General features: G+C 46.4%; 2 protein-coding genes across 2 annotated transcripts; one reads left to right on the top strand and one right to left on the bottom strand.

Annotated features, from left to right (window-relative positions):
- Positions 1–38: 38 nt before the first annotated feature.
- On the bottom strand, positions 39–5050 carry LOC128894042 (dynein regulatory complex subunit 7-like). Its single transcript, XM_054155447.1, has 10 exons — positions 4832–5050; positions 4328–4745; positions 3997–4254; positions 3771–3927; positions 3424–3490; positions 3131–3343; positions 2838–3050; positions 2528–2764; positions 2240–2434; positions 39–187 (listed from the first exon to the last, which is right to left on the bottom strand). Exons 1-9 carry the CDS (start codon positions 5045–5047, stop codon positions 2249–2251), a joined length of 1965 nt encoding a protein of 654 aa, XP_054011422.1. The 5' UTR covers positions 5048–5050; the 3' UTR covers positions 39–187; positions 2240–2248.
- LOC128894044 (FERM domain-containing protein 8) lies at positions 206–2460 on the top strand. Its single transcript, XM_054155451.1, has 6 exons — positions 206–534; positions 611–1051; positions 1127–1581; positions 1655–1813; positions 1885–2056; positions 2126–2460. Exons 1-6 carry the CDS (start codon positions 447–449, stop codon positions 2164–2166), a joined length of 1356 nt encoding a protein of 451 aa, XP_054011426.1. The 5' UTR covers positions 206–446; the 3' UTR covers positions 2167–2460.
- Positions 5051–19298: the final 14248 nt, after the last annotated feature.

Here is a 19298-nt window from a genome sequence, read left to right as displayed (position 1 = left end):
TATTATAGTAATACATATATATTACATACAAAAAATTACGTTTTGATATTATTGAACAAATATTTTCCAATTAAAAAATAGTAAAAATGCTTGCAAAGGGAAGATGTGTTGTACCACTGAGCTGAAATAATCAATAACTGGTTCTCTGGGTTTAGATGGCAGCAGAGCAGTGTTTTGATTTAGTACTCTGGAAAAATTAATTTCTATTTATTGTAACAAAACTATTTAATGACTCCCCTTTCTCTTGATTCTAATCGCGTATACATAACTATACGAAATACTCTGTTTTACTTATGAGGTCAATGACACTCTATTGAAAATGACAGTGTATTTAGTGTCGATATGTAGTAAGAGCAGACAATACAAATGAAAACATCCCTGAATAGTGAATCTCAGAAAAGTACAATGGTAAGCAAACATACGTGTTTAAACAGAAATTAAAAGATATGGAAGTGCAAGAGGATTGTACACTTCGAAGACAGCCAGTTCGTCGTTACCAAAATGATTACAAATCTGATGGACATGTGTCAACTTGTAAGTATTAATATTATTTATTCAACAATTCTATTATGCTTGAAGATTATGTTTCATTGCGACATATTTTGTCCAGCAATGATGGTCAATCAGCCACAGTATTTAAACGTAGGCAGACCTACAGTTCGAATAGCTGTAAACTTAATGACTGGAGTTTTTCTAACAATGGATATCGAACAGAATTTTACTGCCCAACAAATTCTTGCAATAATACAGACTGAAGGAGAACTAGGACTAACAAGAGCTCCTTTACTAACTGGACAGACAGTGTTTGCTCTATGGCTTTGCTCATCAAGACTAGAAGTTCAATTACGTTCAAGCCACAAACCTATAGAATTGGCAGCAAAGTGGAACCGCTTAGTGAGAAAATATAGTTCAGATATAGAAGAGACTGATGAAGAACCTTTATTATGTCTCAGAAGGAACGTATTTCTTTCGCGATCGGATGAGGAACAGATAAAGGAAGCTAAAGTGCTAGAATTATTATATGCAGAAGCTAGGAATAATGTACTGCAAGGTAAGATGGGGTAAGATAAGGATTTATTCGAGCTATTTATATTATTTTTTATAGTACGTTAATATACATTTTTAGGACGCTATCCGTGCGAAGGTCAAGCACGATACGCGAGCTTAGGAGCACTTCAAGCACGCATCGAACTCGGCCCGTACAATCCTCAGAGTCATACTCTAGCATTCTTTAGAAGACATCGTGGTCGGTTTCTACCGCATCACTACACTTCTCCCAGTTTGCTGTTGGGACTAGGCCTTGGATTAGGTTTGGTGGGAGGAAAAGGAGCACCAGAGGCACGCCTTCTCGAACAGTACAAACGAATACCTAATCATACGGGAACTAATACGAATTCACGGAAACTGATCAGAAAATACTTGGAGTTTTGTTGGAGTTTGCCATGTTACGGAGCAGCATTTTTTCAAGGGCAGATCGAACGTCCTGTAAGAGGTTTAGCGTCATGGATCACGAATCGCGATATGCACGTACTTATAGCTATAAATTCATCAGGAGTTTATATCGTCGACGATATGCAATGCGTAAGGAACACGAGTTTATCTAGTAATTCCTTATTACATACAACGATAAATTAAACGTAATTCTCTCTTATAGAGCTTACTACTGGGATTGAGATATTCAGAACTGAGTTGGGAAATGGCAAAGCCTTCCGACGAGGGTAATCTAGATTGTCTACCTTGTCTATTCTTACAATTTCCTGTACGAGAAAATGGAGCACGAGTTTATAAAATTCTACAAGTATTCTCACGACAAGTACGATTTATTTCTAATGGCACGATGATGCTGCAGGAATGAATTAAATTATAAAGTTATCCTATTCGCAGGCAATAATGATGGATACGTTGATTTCTGGTTTCGCCGAAGAACATCGTCGTCACGGGGCTAATGGTGATGTTGCAAACATCGAACGTTTATCTGATCACTCGATAGGTTGCAACACAGGAAGTTTTACAAATAAACTTAGTAAATTTACATTGGCCACTTTCGATGACGAAGGTAGTGACGTAAAACGTGTTTATCCTTTTAGTAGGCATTGAAAATATTCATTATTGAAAATTGTTTCAGGTCGATGTATCGGACAAATGGGCTCATGGTCTTTTCAATAAATGTATTTATATGAGTTGCGTATGACTTCTCTCATATCGCCATCATTATCACTAGAAACAATCGATTTCTTACCTGTTGCTTTCATGTAGTTTTTTGGAGTGACGCCAGATATGGACTTTGTTGCAAGTGATTCACTAACTGTCTGTATCGTTTTGGAACTAAATCTCTATGACGATTTAATCTGGTCTCTAATGTTATTAACATGAAATTGATTTCGTTCATTTTCTCTAATATTTTCTCTTCTTCTTCGTGGGTTAAATCTTCGCTCTGTACAAATAGTTTAATATTGAAATATTACTTTATACAATACATACGTGCAATAAGGTGATTGATTTTACAAAAAAAAAAAAAAAATTTCACCTGCGTTAGTAACGTCTGCATTTTCTCCAACTCTTGCGAATATGCGTCGAATTTCCGTAAAATTTTGTTTGCTCTTTGCACAAGCAGTTGTTTGTAATCATTGAGACACTCGTGTTGTATTAATTGAGCCTGATCTTTAGATATCTCTGCTGGATTTCCTATACGCGCCAAATATGGTTTCAAATAGTCCGCGTCTTCCGTGATGTCTCTTTCGCTCTGTGCATGTGCCCAGGTACTCTACGTTTAACAATCGGGAGTGTTAAATCAGTGAAAGCCGAGAAGGTATACTTGTTAATTATTATTTCCATACCATGAGTACATCTGTCGTCGACTCCTCGTCTCTGTGTTTCTTGAAAACTGATACCAACAACTTTGGTTTCATATATTCGTCGTCCCTTGTCTTCAAAAAATTGAATACTTCAACCTCGGTACTTCTAACGTGAGTTACAGATTGATCTTCCTCCTTGAGTTGCGTCTCTAGTTCGTAAAATAAATCGAGAGCTTTGTCGGGTTCATCCGAGGGCTGTAGAAATAAATGAAATTGTACGAGTTTGAGCAGGTTTATTCGTAACATTTGTTCGTAAACATTGTTTAAACGCTCACGTTGTATCCTTGCGTCATAGCAGGATTTAGAATCAATCGATCTCCCCTTTCTGCCAAAGGTGGTTTCACGTACATTCTAGTAGCTCTGGAATACTGTCCTGTATTATAATGATACGCGAGACGTATTTCGTTATCTCCTATCGCGAATTCACGAATCGCTATGTCTTTACTGGCTTTGATTCTTTCGTTTCTATCAAACTCTTCGATGATTTTCTGGAATTCGAATATCGCGGTTTGGTATGTTTATCTACAGGTAGAGGAAGTATCAATTACGATAATAAATTTCCCATTACCCAAATGTATCGATAATGTATATCGTTCGGGATGGGGACGCTCTTCTCTCGAGAAAACTGCACGTGCCTGTTCTCAATCGAAATTCTTATTTACATAGCAATAACATGATGTTCATAAAATTATAATTCAACAATTATCGACACGATTAGTTACTGTAGACGACTAGTGGCGGCGTGCGAGTCGCCTAGTTGCCGAGATTTGGCGGGATTAATCATAACCCTAGTAGATACGCATATAAACAGTTGTCTCTTTCATGATTTCACGAAACTTTTATCTGTAGAAGAATTCTGGCAGTCTCTGAAGTCTAAAGAGTATGTCATTCTTTACTTTAACATGTATTACCTACCGATAGTACAAAAGATCATCGCGATCGATAAAATGTTGTGTAAAGTAAGTCGGATCCATTTCGAGTAGCGACAGACCATCAAAACGAGCAACGTGATAAAAAATCAGGCTCCTTTTGGCGTCCACCGTGTTAGGACCATTTTCCAAATACTGATGCTCTGCGAATGTATCGTTAAATTAAAAACGAAGCTGATTAGGAGTGTTCGTACATCGAGAAACAATCAGACCTTTGCATTGATCAGGCCGACCCCTCTCATAACAATCCACAACGGATTCATCGATTAAATTCCTTTTAGATTCTACAAGATTGTCCGATCTATTAGCATAAGTCTCTTGAATCTCGACAGAAGACACGTAATGATAATCGTCAAACAGAGTGATCCTTTGCACCAGACCGTCCGTTTGAATGTATGGTGCATAAAGTTCAACTTTTGATTTTTTATAAAATATCGTTTTCCTACCATTTGGATATCGTTTTTCGTATTCTGAAATATTTTGAATCGAACTGTACAACGTATTCGAAGTTTCAAAGTAGAGTAATCCCTCGATACAACGAACCTTGGTCGTTAATGTTTATTTTGTCCACATAGGAGAAAGGCATGTCTAAATGCTTCTCTTGTAGTATAGCAGAATCCTCATCGATCGCTTCTCCTACCCCACGCATTGTCCACGGTTCTCCTGGTAACACATGCTCCCATAGTTCGACTTTTCCTAAATCCCACACTATGTTTGCGCACGATTTTGAGAACGGCTGCATGTTCACCCAATAATTCTGATCGTTCCATATACTCTCTACGCCCAAGTACAGCTCGTCGGCGTTACCAGCCGTTGGTTTATAGGATACACCAGTCGAAGGTTCGATAAAAAGTGGCCGAGAAATCTCTTGATCTCTCAGTCCTCCCAACTCTGGTAAAATCGCTACCCAAGCATGTACTCTGTGTCCCCAATATTTATCCAACGGAGGCTGCTCTAATTCCTAAAGCCGAAAATAATTTTTCTCAAACAAGAATTATACGTGCACAGAGGAACGATATAAACGTCGTAGAAACGAATATCATTTACTTTGATTAATCTCTGCTGTTCCTCTTCCTGTCGTCGCAATTTCTCTTGCAATAGTTTTTCCTCTTCGTCCTCTAACCGAGCCAAAAATTGACTCTTATATTCCGTAGGCGGTTCAAGTTTGTACTTATTGTCAGAAATGGTAATCTGTACCGGCGATGCAGGGGACTGTTTTGGTTGCTTTAAATAGGGGCACGACGTTCTCGTCAAATCGCGCATAGTTTGTTCTCTGGATGCATAACCGCTTACCACGAATGCATTGTATCCCTCTCCGAGTAGCAAGCTTACCAAAAATGTCGCGCATTCGAAACAATTACCTTTTTGTACTTTCTGCAACCAGCTTGGCGATCGCAACTGTTTAGGCTGCGAACAGGAACAATATCATGAATATAAAATTAAATAAACGTAGATATTCATAAATAACCTCAAAAAGTGTACGAAGTTCCGGTAGGTAAAACGTTAACGTTTATTCTTCTTTTCCAGATGAGATACCGACGGTTGGGAAGTAGTAATCGACGCATCGACCGTCGGTAATTTATGAAAGAATGTCCGGTTACCGTTAGTTTCCCGTGAAAACGCAGAAGTAATAATAATAACAATACCAAAGAGTAAATACGTCGCACACATAGCTACTAATCGTCCATACGAGAAGAGTACACAGTGAAACATGCCGGCGAGCACGTGGCAGCTCGTGTGTATTCTCGGTCCCTGACCTACGTCACCGTATTATGATCTACGCGTAGAATTTACTGCATCGTGCCACGGGAATCACCGAGCGGTATAGAAAGAGAAAGACGTGGGCAACCAAACAAAAGGAAAGGGGATCAGTGGAACGCAAAAGGACGCGCGTGATTATTAAATCCACGGAAAGGAGCTATCAACGGTGAGTCGAGTTCTGTCAGCTGTCGCGTCGCGGCAAAGAAATACGATCGCACGGTTTTTCGAACGTTCTCGCCTGTTTTCGACAAATTTCGCCAGAAGGTCCCCGAAGGTGATTCGAGTCGGCCGAAAGGGCGCCTCGCCCTTTCGTGTCTTGGAACAGGAGAGGGCAGTCTTTTTTGCGGGAGCGCGTAGCCTGGGCCAGAGGGTAGGGCAGAGATGGTCAGTGGGTGGTGCGGCTATCCCTCGACCCCTTCACCCACTTCCGCCCCCTCTGTCCACCCAACTAACCTTACCCTATCGCCGACCCCTTCCTTCCCCCTACCCACCGACGCCCTCGGTCCCGCTTCCTCGCCCATTGGCGGTGCTCACTCGTCCGCCTCCCCTGTTCCCTCTTGCCGCTCTGGCCGTCCCTCGCTTGCCCCGCGCGTCACCCTCGTTCCGCGCGACCCCTTCGACCGGCACCCACGTGGGACGCAAGACGAGGGTGTGAGGTAGCAGACAACGTGGAGATACCGCCACCGCGGCAGCTGCGCTCAGTGTTTCTCAACCATGAACTTACGTCCTGGCACGATAATTTACAGCCTCGACGAAGCCCGTCGTCTACGGGCGTGAATATCGCCGAGATATACGACACGCGCCACGGCGATAAATACATCTCTATAGGATTTAGCGCCTCGTTGCCGGGAAATTACGAGACCCACAGACGTTTTCGGTAATTTCCTTTTTAATCGCGCGGTACAAGTTTTCCCGGCCACTCGCGTGACCGGTTTGCAGATGTTTTTAAAATAGGACGCGCGCGCGTAACTGTTCGCACGCGTTTCAAACGAAACAAGTATATCTGGACATTCGAAGCACCGTAGACAAAGTTTGGTGAAATTTCGAAAATTTTTCATTTTTACAATTTATTCATGCATATATAAATACGACAGGCGTAACCAAATAGCCGATGTAAACAACAACTGGAAACGTTCGCGTGTGTTTGCAGGTCGAGGGATCGTAGGAGTTTCATACATTTCGCGTATAACTTACTTTCCCTGGAGTAAAGTTGATTTACCGCGGAGAAGACTCAAAGATTTTTCCGATCCACGGAACCATTTAAAGCAGATAGAACGATCTCGAGTCTGAGCTCTTAATTGAGGCTGTGATTCGATAAGACTACGATATCATGCATAACCTAACTAATTAACATCCCTTCAGATTCATTTTTTTATTTACATAACCTAACATTTGTCGAAGTACTTATTCCCAACCAGATTGAATTTCTTTGTCACTTAAACCCAATCCAAAATCGATGTTTAGGTTAATATTGTTGGTAGACGATCGCGACGATCATTTCTAACTCGAAAAACAACGCTCGCGATACAAGCGGCAATTTCTAACCTTTCTTAATACGTCATCTAGCTCCCTCGTAATCACAATAATTGCTAGATGAATAAGACCGAACGAAAGCATTAGGGTAAGCTATTCCGTGGTCTCGGATAGGTTAAGAACCACTGATCTAGACAACAGCTAGATTCCTCGCAACGCTTGGCCAGCAACCAAAAAGTGCGAAATTCGACCGCGTTATTTCCTCTATTGTACGGATCAGGGAACTAAAGGACGAAAAATACGTTAATTCGGGTGGTACACGCCGTTAGATAATTCCTCGTTCCACTCGTCTGTGCCCCCAACCAACGCCCTGGCCGATCGACGTTCACGGAAGAGGACGAAAGCGGACGTGATTTACGCCGAGACGATGCTCGTGGGTATCAGTCGCGGGGTACATGATCAAAGCGCGACGGTCGAAAGCGCGGATCGAAGCGGTGATTGGTCGGCTTCGAGCGGGGTGCCGCGAGATAGCGCTTTTCGGGACGCCTCGATGTCGTGCTCGCCCGCTGCTGGTCGCCGTATCGAGGACGTTATCCGTGGACGCGACCAGAGAGCTGTGTGTGCTTTTGTATACGTGCACGAACGTATACGATCGCGTGTACACCGAGTCTTGAGTGTGTTGGCGCGCGTTGGGAGATGGAACGACCGAGGGCGATGGAAAGGAGGAGGGACGAGGAGCGAGAGGGACAGACCGAGAGAGAGAGCGGGAGACGCATAGTGACCATCGAGGAGAGAGTGAGACGTAGCGAGGGAACGAGGCCTAAATCAGGGGCGATCGCACCGAGCGACGTCGCTATCTCTCTGAATATGCGAACCACTATTTGGCGTCCGCGGCGCGTACGTACCTAGTACCCGGTATTACTAGATACTAGATAGTACCTAGCCCCTGCTGCCGCCAGTACAGGCTGAACCATATGCCTCGTTCACCCTGATTATTTTCAACGTTAACGAACACGCCGTCCAATACGCCCTTTGAATTTCGCGGCATTTTTCGTAAACGTATTTTCTATCGCACGGGGGGGGCGAGATCACGACTTGACTCACACGGTACCTTCGAGCTTCGGGACATGGCGTCGGTTCGCGAAAAAATTCTTAGAAAACTTTCGTTCAACAGTACGCTACCCTTACTTTGGCTGTATGAACGGACGAACGAATGCTGTTATCGCGTAGGTACGTAGTTTTATGGTAAATCTATTCAGTCGTAACGAGAAATGCTTAGTTACGACAATATTCGTTATGGAATCGTTATTTCGATACACCTTTCGATTTTCGCGGTAGTTTTTGTAAACGGATGTTCTTCCACACGCAGTGGAACAACGACTTGACTCACGCGGTACTTTCGGAACACTCGGTGCGCGGGATTAGCTGCTGTTTTTGTACAAGTTGCTCGGTCGTAAACATTTCTCGGAACATTATCGTCCAATGTTACCGTAACCTTGCTTGGGCTGTTAGGACAGACGAGCTCGAGCTGTTGTGCCGTAGGTACGTAATTCTACGTGAATCTATTTCGTCTTAACAAAGAATATTTAGTTGTGAAGATATTCATTATAGGACGGCCATTTGCAATTCGTGACGACTGACGCTAACGCTTGACGATTGACGATTAACTATTGACAATTTACGATTGGGGAGTGGAGATTAATGACGATCGATTATGATTATAGGAAGCGATTGATGATTGATGCCAGTTGATGATCATTGGTGACTTCTGAGGACGACTGATGACGAGTTATCTTTGGGTGTCGAGGAGTGGCGACAATTCAGGATTGGAAATCGAGAATGAACGACTACTACAGATGACGATTGGTGAGTATCGTCAACGATTGCTACTGATTATTAGACTGTGGATATTTTATGCATTTATCATGCACAGTAACATGAGAAACATAAAATACATGTAAAGAATACATATGATATATCTTGAATTCATTCTGCAATTAATAGAATAATATTGTTATTTCGTTTTACATAAAATATATATCATATATATTGAATTTACTTTGCAATTAATATAATAACATTTTCACTTCATTTTACATAAGTGCACGTACCTTTCGGTTATGTTTGGCACGTGTTTATCATATTAGTTTATACAATAAATGTTTAAAATCCATAGTTTAATGATCACTGATGTATATACATCCCAATATATTGTTATATACGTTTAAGAAAATAGTTTACCATTACGGTTTTCAAGATATCAAGTAGGGACAGTACTATTTATATCTAAATATTTGTTCGTACACATTTAATCAAGTATTTGCACGTTGCTCCTGCTTATTATCTCTAAAATTTGCGGTATTTTACCTAAGAGAGCCTACTCGAATGGCCAAAAACAAGAGTCGTAGTAATTTTCTCGACTGGGATAGCCGAAAAAATTAAATTAGCGAGTTAACGACGGGGATAATCGGGGTGGAGACGAGTTACGTGGTTCACCCTGTATACCTCGGCTAGATGTTCTATCGGCTCTCGGTCTATGTGCGTCCCTCCGCGCGAGGAAGCGGAGGCCGCCCTACACCAACACGCGGGCACCCAGGTTTACACCTACGCGGTTTACATGCCCTGCAAACCGTACACCTAGGTAACGAACAAGCCGCGATGCTTGCCACCGTGTACACGGTGTTCGAAAAGCTACGGATCCCCGACTCGCCGGGCGTACAGTCACGTTTAATTAAATATGTCCTATCCCGAGACGTTTAATGAATTGCTACGTTTAATTAATCGCTACGTATAGAAGAATAGCAAAATGTTGCATGGATGGTAATAAAATAATAGATTAATTCGTTAGACGCCAAGGATGGTTAAGTTTGATTTTAGTTTGTGTACTGTTCGGTATAAAAAATTGAATGGCAGTTATAGACATCCTTGGGATAGGCATAAACAAACATTCTCGTAGCAATGTTATGGAAATTCGAAATACGTTACTATAGAACACTTTACAAATTAATCCTTTTCTGAATGAATCGCCAAATAGACCGTTTACAAATTAATTTAGTAAAAATTAGAATGAATTAGTGAAAATTGAAGCCAACCCCATCCTCGGTCAGAACCGATTAGAAAGTTGAACGACGGTTCCTTTCGAGGTGAAAATGATAGAGGCTCGTTTTTCTGGGATATTAGAAAACGTTAGGCTAAGGAGAGTAGACGTGGTCGCGGCAACGTCGGGAAATAAGGGTCGGGGTTTCAGGTCGCGTGGGACCTTTATCGCGCTGGGCGTCGATTACGCGCAGCGCGGACCTCGCCCGAGAGAACCGGACCAGGGAATATTTACCCGCCGGGGGAGAAAAATATCCGACCGGCAAATATCAGATGCTTGCGCGATATTTATTTGCCGGGTGGCGGAAGAGCGACGGGATTTATTTATTGGCGTTTTCGCGTATTCGAGGAAAATTGGAATTGTGAACGAACGAATGGAGCCTGTCCACGTTGAACGTTCGCCGTGCCCCGGGGGCGACGAGAAGAATGGCATACCCGTGCAATATATTCTCGACTTACACGGCTAATTTGCTTAAAGCTTAGAAATTCGAAATAAAAGTAACCGGGGTGGTTCTAAACCTCGCGCGAGTTAAACCGTACATCTAGATGAATAGATATTTATCGGCTTGGAATCGCGGGACAACGTGTCGCGCTTAAGAAGCGCCGAGCATAATCTTTTAATCTTCACGAGGTCCTTCGTCGTTATTTTCTTCGTCCTATAAGAAGCCAACTCTAAGCAGTGGGCGTTAACGGTGCGTCTCTTTGAATTATTTCGACAACTGCGTCGACTTGGATGATTAGGAGGTCACGATCGATAGCTATCACCTTGAATGCGTCCCGAAAAAAGCCAGATTACTTACGGGATGACCTAATAGAAAAGACGCGCGCGCGCGCGCGGTGATTCTATTTAATCGCGAACGCCGACGGCTTCGCTCCAATTCGGCTTGGTTATGTATAGAACGGTGGTTACGTAATCCGCGATATTCGCGGTTCACGAGAATTATAACACGCGAAGAGGGTTCTTCGAGCATTCTGTTCGTCGAGGACGCGGCGGTTCGTGGCTCGATTTTCCGAAAATGCCGAAATATGTGTTCGATTAATTGTATCGAAGAGCATTGAGATCAAGTTTCACGCAAATCCGATCGCGAATAAAAGATTCCTGGTATCGTTTCTTATTTCTAGTATACATCGTACAGGGAACCTCTGTGCAAAATTTCAACTTTCCAGTCAGGGCTTCGTTCTTATATACAGATTCATATATATATATAGATTATAAACAAAACTAAGAAAGTACGAAATCTGGAAAAATTTTGAACAATACTTTAGGTTGTCATCCACGAGCGTCTAAATTTCCGATTTGACAGCCACGCGGTAGTTACACCACGTAATGAATTTTCGTTCACTCGGCGAGCGCTCGGGAAATTCGTTAAAATAATGAAAAACAGCGCGAACAGTCATCCGAGGGAATTGGACAACCGTCGTGTAGAAAGACGAACGTTTTCGTCGAGGGAACGGCGATTACTGTTACCGAAATTCTGTTGATCCGTGGCGCGAATCGCGACTATTTACGTAACAGCTGTTCCCGGTTCTTTCCACCGGGAAGGGAGGCAAGTTCGTAACTTTGTCGGGCAACTGAACGGATTATACCGTTGATTGTGTAGAGCGAAGAGTGGAAGTACCGGCAAAGAGCCCAGTTTTAAACTTCATAGAAGCGCCGTCTATTCGTTTTCGTAACCCCGGGATGAAAGTTAAAGGGGGAGGACGCGAAACCTCCGGCACCGTTACGAGCTAAATCGGCATAACCGCTCAACAAGTTAGACACGTTAATCGCGTCTTTGAATCTCTCTCTTCCCGCGGTAAACAAATCACGCTTAAGGGAGGCCGACCGGACCGAAACTACCTATCGGTAGTTATTGATACAAAATTTTGAAACCTTGTACTTTTATACAGTGTTTGACGTTGAATTCAATGGCGTGAACAAGGAAATGTTTAAACAATTTTTGTTGCATTTTGGAAAAATAAAACTGTTGAAAAATAAGTCGAATCGATAACTCCGTACGCTTGTTTGTTCGTTATTCTCTATAGACACCTGTGGTATCGTAATTCATAGACTTAGCTTCCCTGAGTTTTAACATCTTTCCGGATGGAAGTTGACGAACCAGAAACACCGACGAGTCGTACAGTCGTGCATTCGAAAGAAACGGCAGGTGAAAAGTTCGATAATCGATGCATCTCCGGGGCAGGTAGGATCGGTAGCACGCGATAGGGTAGAGTTTCGAGCGTCGGGACACGCGAGACACGATAATCCCGGCGAAGCTCGCGGCGTAAAAGTGTTTATGAGTTGGGATTAATGTTTGGCGAACGCCACCTCCGGAGGTGGGCCTCAGCCGCGGCTGGCCTCGTTGATGGCCGATCGTTACAAATACACCGGTGATACATAAGCGCGAGCCACCGATCCGAGAGGAGAGCGGAGGAGCTCTTGGCGTGCTCTAACGAGCCGTACACGTGTTTCTGACGTTGCCGCTATAAAGTAACCGTGTACGCGTATATATACGTATATATGGATACGCGTGTCCCTATCCAGTGTGTACAGACGCGCGTGTAGCGGCGCGGGAGCACCCCCATATACGCGCAAACCTGGCACGTTGGAAGCCCTAGAGCCGGTTTTCAATGAGCGAACGCCGGAAGAAGAGGGAGAAACGGCGTAACGCAGAAGGAGAAAGAGAAAGGGAGACCGGAAGAGGCAGGAGGGAAAGGGACAAGTGGGGGGGGGGTAGAGCAGGGAACGAATACGAGAGGGAGGAGAACGGGAGGGAAGAATGGACGAGAGCGGGAGGAATATAAACCCTTATCGAAATCGTGATTCACCCCGCATTCTCCGGAGACCCCCTAACCTATTAACATCCATATCACAATAACAGATACACGTGTACACCAAAGCGGTATTCCCACACGGTCATTCGTCCTCGCTCGCCTCCGTAATTGTTCGCGATCGCCGCCCCATACCGATGGAAAAACCCGTGCCTCGTTCGCGCGATTAGCAAACCCGTCGACGACGCTTACCGAATCACACGCCATCGCGTCCCTAACTGATCGTCGATCGTTGACTGTTCCTTACGGGACGCTCGAGCAATTTTATCTACGAAATAAAAAGTAAGCAAAGACGAGCGATTAACGATCCCGCCCCGGAAGCGCAGGGTCGGTAGAGACCCCGGACTCGCTCAGCCAGGGTCAAGGCGTCGCTAATGGGTACTTCCATCGCAAAAGCATAACAAATCCGACGACACAGCGGAGCGTTATTGTTTCCGGAAACCTTCTCGACTTCTCTCGGCGTTCTTTCCCGAATCCGAACAAGCGACGACGGTTACTTTAGTTCTCTGTTCGTTTATGGAGCAAGTTTCCCCGTTAAAAGGAACTTTAAGCACTTTGGAGAGGTCCGACGTCAAATAAGGCGGAGGGCCGTTAAGGATCGTCGGGTTGGACCTTATGAAGTACCGTGAGTACTCGTGAATGAAATCGACGCTCTGTCCTCTACGGCGAAAGTGAAAAGAACGCGTTGAAACGGGAGGGAACGGATGGGAGAAAGGGAGAAACGAGGAAAAGGAGGCAAATCCGTTGGATGATAAACGACCGGCTCGTCGGTGCGGCTATAAATGGGGCCCAGTTGATAAAACGAAAACAACGAAACACGCATAATCGAGCAGAGCGTTTACGCCGGTTGAATCAGCTTCTCGACAGCTGGACGAGGAAAATTCTCGATCGCTCGCGCGGGTAAAAGCCGTTCGACGTTTTGGTAGACCTGACATTTTTAGATACGATAATAACGCGAAACGGTCGAGCCCTGTAATTTATAAATCAGACGTCGCGAAAAAGGACTTTGTTCCATCGCGAAAAAGGACTTTGTTCCATCGCGAAAAAGGACTTTGTTCCATCGCGATCTTCCTCGAGTTTTGCGTGCAGGATCGTCGTATTATCTACTTGTGTTATCGGTAGGAATACGCGTGGCGCGTTAGGTTTGCAGAAACGTAGGCCCAAGGACGGAGGTATTCGGACGAGGTATTCGGACGTTGTCCGGACGCGATAGTTGGCGGTGCAGTGCGACGGTGCAGTTCGCGGCGCGACTTTTTCGTTGAAACGGCGACACCGGCTATATATTTCGGCGGCGTCGTCGCGTTTCGTACGGAATTGCGAAGATATCTGGAACCGCGATCGCCATTAAGGATCTAGCACGGGAACGATCCCATCGCGGGTCCGAGGGGTCGAATCGGATGCGCGGGGGTCGGGGAAAGCCGAGGGTGATCGTTAGCGAGACTGGACGGGCGTATTCGCGCTAGGAGAGAAATGGAAGCTGGTTTTCGGTTGGACACCCAGTGCATCGAGATAGATAGGTAGATAGACGTCCGGATAGATGCATGCCACGGCAGCCGGCAAGGGATGCCGAGGGGTAGCGCAAAGCGGGCGGGAACGGGCGGCGGTTAGGGGGTGGGTGGGTGTAGGTGGGTAGGTGGTCGCGGTGAGACGCGAGACGAAGGTGGGATGAGGAGGAAGAGCAAGAGGACGAGGTGGATGAGGATGAGGCGGAGGAGGTGGAGGTGGAGCAGAAAGGGGTCGATGGTGGGTGGGTTGGTGGAGAGAGTGGGTGGGTCGGTGGTGGTTCTCTCGCTGATTACGTCGCAGGATGGCCAGGAGAGAGAAACGCCGGAGAGGATGCTGCTACGCCGTCGGTCGGTGGTGCGCGGAGGAGGCCGGTTTGCTGGATAGAGGCGAATATATCCGCAATGTCCTACCACCAACCCTATACCCGTACTATCTTCGTCCTCGTGCTATTCCTCTCTCCGTCGCTGTCTTCGTTTACCGGTTCCCTCTTCGTCCAGCCCTCGTCGGGTCGGTATACGTCCGTCTTCGTTTCACCTCTGTAACCGACTCCCTCTCTTCCTCCGATGGCAGCAGCCTCCCGGGTGGCAGGGCCCTAAGCTAAACTAAGCTACGCCAGGATAGGATAGCGCCAGGAGGATAGGATGGGATAGGATGGTTGGATGGTGCCCACCTACCCTCGCACACACAACGACCGAGGACGTCGACGAGGAGAACGACGACGACGACGACGACGACGAGGAGAACGACGACGACGACGACGACGACGACGACGACGGCAACGGCAACGGCAACGGGAACGGCGACGGCGACGATCCCTCGTGCAGAAGCAACCACCCACCCTCCTCGTGTTTTCACCGTCTCCGTTCCTTCTATATCCGTCCGGCTATCTTGCTCCTCGTCGCACCTTCTTTCTCACTAACCGTCTCTCGCGCCAACGCTCCGCGTCCCGTACTTTCGTCCCTCGGTCTCGCTTCTACCAGCCAGTAACACCCACGGACCCCCCGGGGGGTTAGTTAGGGGTGGTATATTGACGGCCGGCGTCGCGAGGACGCCTATACTTAGTGTGCCGGCGAACCGACGCGTTTCCAGCTAGGCGTCCTCCCCCCGCCTCCGTCCCTCGCCGTCGTCCACCCGTCCGCCACCCTTCACGACCACCACCCTCCTACACCCTCTACCGACGACCCATTCTACACCCTCTGCTGCCACCTTCCTCGAACCCTACCCTCCTCCCGGCCTCCTGACTCTCTCCCTCGGTCCATCCTTCGTCCACCACCCCTCGAACCATCGCTGGCAAACCCCCCTTTCTCGACCTTTCCTCTACCTCGATCCTATCCTAGGCTTCCTCTAGGTGCGAACAGTCTAGAACCGCGTCCGTTCGGCAACCTGCTTCAAAATTAAAACAGCCAACCGGTCGGCGAACCAACCAGTCTCCACTCGAGGCGACCAGGTTGCAACGTGGACGTCGAAATCGATGCCTCCGGGCACTGCGAGAGCTTCGTGACGCACCTGATGCGAGAGAACAGGGGACGACGTCGAAGGGAAACGAACCTTCGAGCGAAGGAAAGAGAGAGAAAGAGAGAGACAAAGAGGGGGGGGAGAGAGACAGGGGTCGATTAGGGAGCGACCGAGCGAAATTATGTATACGTCGAAGATGATGGCGACGATGCACGCGATGGGTTCCCCGATGGGGGACGGCTGGGGCTAGGAACGTTTCTTTGTCGGGTGCCTTCGCCGAAAAAGATCGGCTTCTCCACGGCTCGCGAACCCTCCACCGAGAAAGACGGAAACCCTCCGAAACTCACGGTTCTCGATCATCGTTAATTATCGTTATTCGCCACGGCGACGATACAATTTACTTTATTGGTCGGCCGGAGAGTACGCTAAACTTCCGTGGTCGCGTAATTACGGCCGCTGATACGCGCCAGTTACACCTGTACCCCGTGTCGGCATCATTTCGCCCGTTCAAAGACCTCGTCATCAAAGAACCTGCATACAGGGTGTACTCCAACACGCGGGACCCGCTTCCGCGGTCGATCGAGGACTCGAAAACAATGGGGGTAGTTGGCGTGTGCATTAGGATCCCATAAGGTTTCTTACAGTCCATTGTAGTACACGACATCTTTGTCAGTTCTTTATTAGTTCGTCACCTTTTCGAACCCTTGCGTTCTTTGATATATACCAATCCAGACCTAGTCCAGACTTCGTGCCTTTCCTCCCGGTGACCTACATTTCAATGCCACACGAATAAGTATACAAAGACCCGCAGCGAACGCGTTAAACTCTGTTGGCTGATACTCGATAACTCGACTACATCGTTCAACGTCCGACCATAAGAATACACGGCGTACGTCAAGGACCTACTTGACCGAGTCGTAAACGTTTGGAAAGCGAAATAGCTACCTGCATGCGAAACATTCGCGAAATGCGTCCACGTACCGGCATGCGTTCCGTACGATCCTGCTCACCAGTTATAGATATTTTTTTCGCTCCATTAACGAGTCCACCTTCCTCGAGAACTGCTGAAAATGTAAATATGGACTCGCAAACGTTGACATATAAAGCATCTGAATCTTGTAACGTCTCGAATATCGATAACAACTATTGCTAACGTTTGTCTCTTCGGTTGGAATAAGTAACAGCTGTCCAGTCGTTCATACTTCGGACGGAAAAGTCCTTGTATAGTTTACAAAACTGCTTGTTTGACAGCAAAGTTGCTCGAATAGTTTGAGAAGAAATATAAGATAACAGGGCCAAGAGGCCCTGCGAAGCCCCATCCATCCGTTAGAAGATCGCTCGTTCAACAGCTGTTCGATTCGTCCATGTTCATGCATTTGATTGCTCGAGAAACTGACGTAAGCTCGACCTCTTAACATCCCATTAAGGAGTCATCGAACACTGTACGCGAACAGGTCTGTATAGATTCAGGTGCGGTAGCCTAGTTTTCGATTCAGAATCGCCTTGCTATACAAATAAGTGGAAACGTCCAGTCGAATTTTGTTCACCGTCATCGCGTCCTTAAAACCGACCACCGAAGCGTGGTCGAGCGTGTCAGGGTGCACCGTCCACGGCAGTCTGTTGATAACGATTACCAACCGGCATACACCGCGGACGAGACAAAGAGGTTTATTGTTGAAATCAGCGGCGTCGAATGCCTCCCTCCTTGCACTTACCTGAAATTGATGGCGCCTGTTCGATTTGGTACATAGAAAGGCAGTTAGAGGAGGCTAGAGAGGGTGGAGGGTGTCAGAGGGAGGACAGAAACGACCAACGGAGGAAGCGGGTGTTCGCAGGATCGACGAGTAATCGAATCAAGGGTGCTCGAGGTGACTAACTCTCGAGGACGTCGGTAAGGAACGTTGATAACGATCCTCGTGTATTACACATCGTCCTGACGGGGAGAAAACAATTCGAATGTTTGGATCGTAACGGAACGGAACTCGCGTTACAAAGACGGAGACGTCCGTCGAGAAGCTGTGACTCGAGGAATGGCAAAGTTTCTTAAGGCGGTCGAGTTGGAATAGGAAGTTGCGTCGGTTGGCGTCCGTAGGGTGAATACAGGGTTTATCCAACGGTGTGTAGCCTGACGTTTGCGAATCGCGTTGGTAACGGATTGGTGATGGAACGACAGTGGATCAAGATGGAAAAATCTTTGCTTCGAGACCTTTGCTTCGCTCCTCATCGCCATGTGTAAACTACGCGCGACTTAGAACGTCCGATACACGGTTGTCCCACCGATACGTTTCTGTCGATTGCACTTTTTCTCGGAGCTCTTTCTCTTTCGCTCTCTGCTTTTTTACGTTCGACTCGAGCCAAATGTAAACACAGAATAGAAATGCAATCTTTCGGTCCCGTTTTTCTTGCACGTGTCCAGTCTTTGCCGTACACAGGCAGTTTGGTAAGAGTCCGTGAAACGCGTTCGAATGAATAAAAATGAGAATCGTTTGGAAACGAGGGAAAAGAAAAGACACCTGTTCGTGGAATAATTGCGTGTAGCGGGGGCGTAACCGTAACGTTTCGAAAGCGCTCAGAGCGATGTCGGAGGTAGCCGAAGAACGCGCGTCGATAAAAAGTTTTTGCACTCATGACTCCCGTCCACGGAACGGATTAAAGACTTCGAAAGGAGTTCAGAATTCCCGTGGAAAGTGTTCGCCGTGAACGGCTGGTGGGTGGACGGGCGGGCGGGCGGCCGGTCGGTCGAACCCCGAGGTTTATGAGAGTAACGTCACCGACGCCTCGTTAAACGCGTAGTCGTAGCGTCGTGACGTCACGCCGTACCGCACTCTGCGATACGTAAGCGGATACGTGTACCGCATGGACAGCGCCAGTAAACGCGAACTTTATGCCGTCAATTTCAGCTGGCCGATATGCGTCTCGCGAAAATCGATGGCCACGCTGTCGCTTCGATGGTCGTCGTTAGGGTTACCGTTCCCGCACCCTCAGAAAACGGAAGACGATGGTTGGTGGACACTTCGAAGGATTTTTACGTACTTTCGTGAAAGTATCGTCAGTGGATCGGGCAAGTTTTCCGGATGAAAATGAGTCGAAATACATCGAGGCTGTTTAGAAATATGTCTCAAGAAAAATTTGTTGAGTTAGGTATAGTTGAAGTAGCACGAAGGGAAGGGTCGTGTTTGAATTAATTCTCGTCGGGAAAACCTCGCCAATGATATTCTCGTAGTAAATGCCACGAGGAACAAGCACATGTTCGTCGATTGAATCTCTCACTGAGAACGATATACATTTTAATCGGTACTCCATCCGAGCCGTATTCGATCTCGTTCGATTAACGACAGTTAATCGAAGCGGCGTCGTAAAAGGAAAAATCGCGAGGCCGCGCGAACCGTTCGCCGTATTGTGTAGTAAATCT

Source organism: Hylaeus anthracinus, unplaced genomic scaffold (genome assembly GCF_026225885.1).
Source record: "Hylaeus anthracinus isolate JK02 unplaced genomic scaffold, UHH_iyHylAnth1.0_haploid 3, whole genome shotgun sequence".
Taxonomy (NCBI): domain Eukaryota; kingdom Metazoa; phylum Arthropoda; class Insecta; order Hymenoptera; family Colletidae; genus Hylaeus; species Hylaeus anthracinus.
The sequence above is the reverse complement of the archived record's forward strand: the minus strand, read 5'-3'. Positions and strand labels throughout refer to the sequence as shown.

What these genes read in the sequence shown, in the direction of transcription:
- LOC128894042 (XM_054155447.1), bottom strand. Translation starts at nt 5,047, where the DNA reads ATGCGCGATTTGACGAGAACGTCGTGCCCCTATTTAAAGCAACCAAAA. An exon ending in TCGGCCTGATCAATGCAAAG is followed by an intron (nt 3,928 to 3,996) that starts GTCTGATTGTTT and finishes ATACATTCGCAG; the next exon opens with AGCATCAGTATTTGGAAAAT. An exon ending in TACATTATCGATACATTTGG is followed by an intron (nt 3,344 to 3,423) that starts GTAATGGGAAAT and finishes TTCGAATTCCAG; the next exon opens with AAAATCATCGAAGAGTTTGA.
- LOC128894044 (XM_054155451.1), top strand. Translation starts at nt 447, where the DNA reads ATGGAAGTGCAAGAGGATTGTACACTTCGAAGACAGCCAGTTCGTCGT. An exon ending in TAGGAATAATGTACTGCAAG is followed by an intron (nt 1,052 to 1,126) that starts GTAAGATGGGGT and finishes ATACATTTTTAG; the next exon opens with GACGCTATCCGTGCGAAGGT. An exon ending in TCGTCGACGATATGCAATGC is followed by an intron (nt 1,582 to 1,654) that starts GTAAGGAACACG and finishes TCTCTCTTATAG; the next exon opens with AGCTTACTACTGGGATTGAG.